This window comes from Aulonocara sp. 'chitande type north' Nkhata Bay, linkage group LG13 (assembly GCF_057382095.1).
Source record: "Aulonocara sp. 'chitande type north' Nkhata Bay isolate Kocher_YH1m ecotype deep benthic linkage group LG13, A_spYH_male_GT1.1, whole genome shotgun sequence".
Lineage (NCBI taxonomy): Eukaryota > Metazoa > Chordata > Actinopteri > Cichliformes > Cichlidae > Aulonocara > Aulonocara sp. 'chitande type north' Nkhata Bay.
In genome coordinates this window covers 5,470,458-5,475,535 of record NC_141356.1, presented here as the reverse complement: position 1 = coordinate 5,475,535, position 5,078 = coordinate 5,470,458, and the positions used below count along the sequence as shown (strand labels likewise).

General features: G+C 39.9%; 1 protein-coding gene across 1 annotated transcript; it reads left to right on the top strand.

Moving 5' to 3' along the window:
• Positions 1 to 2,144: 2,144 nt before the first annotated feature.
• On the top strand, positions 2,145 to 4,405 carry LOC147315514 (uncharacterized; the record flags this gene model as incomplete). The annotated part of the gene is made up of 2 exons (XM_086260163.1): positions 2,145 to 2,339; positions 2,715 to 4,405. Coding segments are annotated over 2 exons (861 nt in total), but the record flags the coding sequence as incomplete, so codon positions are not given.
• Positions 4,406 to 5,078: the final 673 nt, after the last annotated feature.

Here is a 5,078-nt window from a genome sequence, read left to right as displayed (position 1 = left end):
TTGTGGAAATAAACAGAAAACCTGCAATAATGCAATAATCAATAGTCATAATCGTAGCATTAAGATTGCAGTGAATCGCTCCCCTATGCTGTAATGCACTTTTTTACTGTTTCATTTTTTAGAGGCTCTGCAATTTAAATGACTAATAAGCTGATCAGATGGCTGTTTGTGGAGCTCGCTGTAGGCATTGTTATCAAACTAAGACTCTTTTCCATTAGTTGAACAACCTGTAGGCTGATCAGCTGCTTGGCTGGCTTTAATCACGTCGTCATTGTGTGCAAACTCACTCATGGCATTTATGTTCAAAGACAGATCTGCATTTCATTCAATTTAAAAATAAAAATCGGATTTATTCCAGCTCTGCTAAAAACATTACCTCACACTGGTCATGGTGGAAGGTCCCATCACTTTGCAGTTTGATAATGGATGTGTGATGGGATTTGGATATAGGACCCACAGATAAAAAAACTAAGGGGGACTTGATGGAGCCGGTCTCACACACCGAGACATTGATTCTGCTCCAGGAACAGATAACCACTAAAACGTCGACGCCTGTATCAGATAGCTCACAGAGACTTCAAAGTTGCATTGTGTTTTAATAATGCATACTACAGATCTTGGCACTTTGCTCTCTGGCACCGCATATCTTGATTTTAGAAAAATCAATAAAATCTAGCTGCGGAAAAAGTGTCCAAACACTTAGGCAAACATTTGAGGGGGGATGCATAGTAAGTGCAGGAGGTAATATGGGATTTAGTTTAAAGACAGAAAAGAGAGTTTGACACATAAAGGTTAAAGGTCACTGCATCCAAGGCCTGGACATGTTAAACAATCTGCCCCCCTCTCCCCACCACACACACACCCACACACACACCAATTACTGAGGCTACTGTTGGACCAGGACAATTAATCAAGAAGGTCCTCTTTGTTTTTCCTCTTGTGATAACAGCTCAACTGGTGCTTTGCATATGAAGAGCAAAGCAAAGACACTGACAGACAAGCTTCAACTCAGTCCTATTTTACAATTGGACAAAAAAAAAGTGTTTGTTCTTTTTAAGATTGTTAATGTTTTGATTAATCATCAGGAGACTGTTTAAAACTAATCACATGACTCCCTGCTGCCATATTTAGATTAAAGACGAGTGGCTTCTAAAGTGGCCTCCTTTAAGTGAAAATATAACACTTTATCCTTCTGATGCACATTTCACTGAGCCACATTACTGGAATGAAACCACAGAGCACTAACACAAATAAAATATAACACTAACACAGTAAAAATATATGCAAAAACACAAACTAATACATAATAAAATATATAACTGTGTATAGATATAGAAATATGTGCACAGAAAAGTTGCTGGCTAATCTTCGCGCTCTATCTTGCTCTGTATGTTTTCTGTTTCTTGGCCAGCCATCATGTGCCGACAAAACACAAACAATCACATGCAGGTCGTATTTTAATTAACTGGTTTCGACGATCAATCAACTTAGGTGATAATGGGTACGAGGGTGGGGCCGGAGTCAAGGGGTGGGGGTACTTCGAGTTAGCCATCCAGCTGTTGTGATGTCACCGGGATCCCCTGTGGAGCCCTCAGGTGACAGCCCATAAAAGGTGACCAGAGGTAAACAGGGGACACTCAGAGACACTTCGAGGGAAAGACGAGCGACCTCCATTCTCAACTGCTGTACATCCAGAGATCCATTCTAGCTGCTGCCATGTGGAAGGACTCAAATGGTAAGAGCTGCTCTCCAGATTTGAAAACTTAGAAAAACTAAACTGTGTGTTTTCAGGTTTTTCAGCAAAAAGCACTGTTTTGCATGCTCAGTCATCCAGGTTGACAATTTTTAAAATCCCAGAAAGTTGAATCTGTTCATTGGGACGCAGCGTTTCTCATCCAAGTGATGTCTGGAGACTGAAAGAGTCACTTAGATGAGTGAAGAAACATTTGTCCTGCTGGAAACACTGCACCCGGATGAACAGTCAGCTTCCTGGGATACTGCACAGTGACTCACTCCAACAAGATCACAAGAAAGCTATTAGCTGGATTACCACATTTTACATCTTTATGTAGCTGCTAAGATAGTACAGCAAGAAAATTGGTCTTACATCCCGTCTGATCTGATGGAAAAATCTGCTTTCGCTCCTTTCCACAGATGACGCCAATCCTGTGGCCTTCGACAACGGCTCATCTCGCACTGCCAGTCGCAGGAAGAGGACCAGCTTCTCCAAAGAACACGTGGAGCTGCTGCGCGCCACCTTCGAGACTGACCCATACCCTGGAATCACCATCAGAGAGAGCCTGTCCCAGACCACAGGCCTGCCCGAGTCCCGCATCCAGGTAAATATTTGTTGATGGAGCAAGAAAGATATAAAGATGAAATAAATACAGTTTGTAAGTTTAGATTAGGTTAGGATTTCATTTTTGTTTAATAAAATAACAATAATTATGACATTATTTGACCTGCAAGCTGGTTAAAGACCCTCATGGACTTTGTACGTCTTCCGCTGTTGCTGTGCGGGGACTTGATACCGCAGTCACTGTATGTCTTTATCTGTTGAGATAACACCAGCTGTTTTTATCAGGAGCTTATTTGAGGGAAGAGACACACTGACAGCTGATAGCTTCTGCTTAAAAGAGAAAGATGATTATTAACACAGCAGAATGGAGTGCTTTAGCTGTAGCTCACGTATTTTTCCTTCATTTCCCGTCCAGGTGTGGTTTCAGAACCGAAGAGCTCGCACCCTAAAATCAAAAGGATCCAGCAAAGACCAGTGCCAGTCTCAGATCCCAGCGGACAGTTCACAGGCTCACCACCACACACAGGCCTTCGCACCTCAAATGCAGCAGGTGTTTAACAATGGACAGTTCCCTCCTGCCTTCAATGCCACCGGAGCGTATGGACAGTGTGGAGCCGCGTATGGGATTCAACCAGGAAGCTCAATGGGCAATAACCCCAGCTCAGGCCTGTGGGAATACATGCCTCAGCCAGGCTGCCAAAACTCCACTGGGGTTCCTGCATGGCATCAGCCTCCCATGGAGATGGTAAGCTACAACTCAAGCTCCAGCCAGGCCGCCTCCATGTACCCAAGTTCAGACATACATGAGCTCCTTCAAATATTCAAAGCAGACACTCCTGATTCTGGATTCTTCAACAGCAGCCCAACGGATTGTCTGGAAGTTCCGAGTTCGCAGATGGGGAGTATTCCGACTCCAGCACCTCTTGAGTACGGCAGGGATGCAGGACATCCGCCAGTGGTCCAGGATAGCTCACTGCCAGTGCTGTCATTGCAAGATATCATATGGGAGCTGAATGAGGAATGGATGGGAGGAAATGGACTGGACAACGGAGTCACTGGAGAGGAGCCCCCTTACTACTGATGGCTATGATGAGTATTTTTAATGGCTCAAGTGTTTAACGTAGGATCAATAGTTTCAAAATATTTTTTAAAAAGCCATGTTTTTGCAGTATTTACTGCACATTTTTAGATTTTTTTTTTGATTTTCTTCAAGTTTACTTAAAAAAAAAATATATATATATATATATGTAAAAAAAAAAAAAGAACTAAACAAAAATCAATAGTTATATTGCATAATAGTGTTTTCTTGGCTTCCCCTTTCCAAGAATGTACTCTCAGCTAATTCATGACCAGAGATTTGGCTCTGCTCACATCTGCACAGCCGCTGCTGTCCAGATGTGACAGATTTGGTTTGAAGCTGGGGAGGAAACTAGGTCACATTCTACAGCCAGTAGATGGTGCCTGTGAGTTGTAAATATGAGAAAAAGGGGATTTTCTTTGTGTGCAGAAACATTATGGAGCGTAATATAAAAACGTGTTAAATCCCAATGAATGCTGAAATTACATGTAATCTGTAATAAGACTTTATTTAAAAAATAATTACAACAAAAATAATCTATAGATGATTATTGTATAATGTTTCCATTTTGATTGATTAATTGTAAGGATCTGATAACAGAGGATGTTGTTTGCTGTAAAGATTCTGAAGCTCTGTGAGGTTAATTATTGTTTTGGGAAATGAAGATGTTGATATAATATATTTGATTCTGTTAAGCTTTGTTCTTATGTTACATGGCTGATATATAGTGTGTGATAATATAGAATATAGAGAATATACAACTATGATTATGATTCTGTTATTATGTTCGCATGTTTTGCCAATAAAGTTTATTCTAAATGAACGTTCACATTGCCTCCATGACTCATAACTTACAGCATAGTACTGTGACATCATGGTATCCTGATACAGTGATTCTTGTTCTGTAATTTCTACTTTGTTAGTATTTTTTTTTTTTGCCTTGAATTCAGTTTAGTTTTAGTTTATTCGTTTTTTTTTAATTTTATATTAGTTTAGTTTTTCAAGTTCAAGTTGAACAAAGATGTTTTTTTCACAGCTAGTTTTAGTTTTCAGTTTAGTTCCTGTTAACTATAGTGAGCGGGTAAAAATATCCACCCAGTTATTTGGTTTTTATTACAGGCTTTTATATTTATCAGCTCTCTGCCTGTGCTGCCTTTCATTTCTCTTTTTTTCACCTGTGAGTGTCTTCTTGTTCATGGCAAGGAGGTTAACTTCTTTTCTACTTTAATATTTTAAATGTGATACAAGCAACCATGAAGCGCTGAGTCTGGTGACGAAATCGATTTACATGGCTGCATTTTTTTTGACAAAAACACAGATATTTGTCGATTATTGCATCACAAGAGGAGATTAGTGTGACCACTTCAGTCTAAAACACAATCAACCCATTTTTCCAGAGTTATGGTGTTGAAGAGGTGAGAGAGAAGTATTTATTTATTTATTTATTTTGCAAAACATGATGTCAGTGAACTTTAACTCCGACCACCAGTTTTCCGTCAGGTCATCCTTGAATCCAAGTGAAAATTTGTGTCAGATTGCCAGAATTTAGATTAATGCAGCTTTATTTTACTGTACAAAAAATATTCAAACATAAAGGCACTAACGACCAAAAACTAGAAGCTATAAACAAGGAAATAAAGCTAGGAAACTGGAAAACAAAGACTGGAACAGAGAGCTAGGAATTACCACAAGCATGGAGGA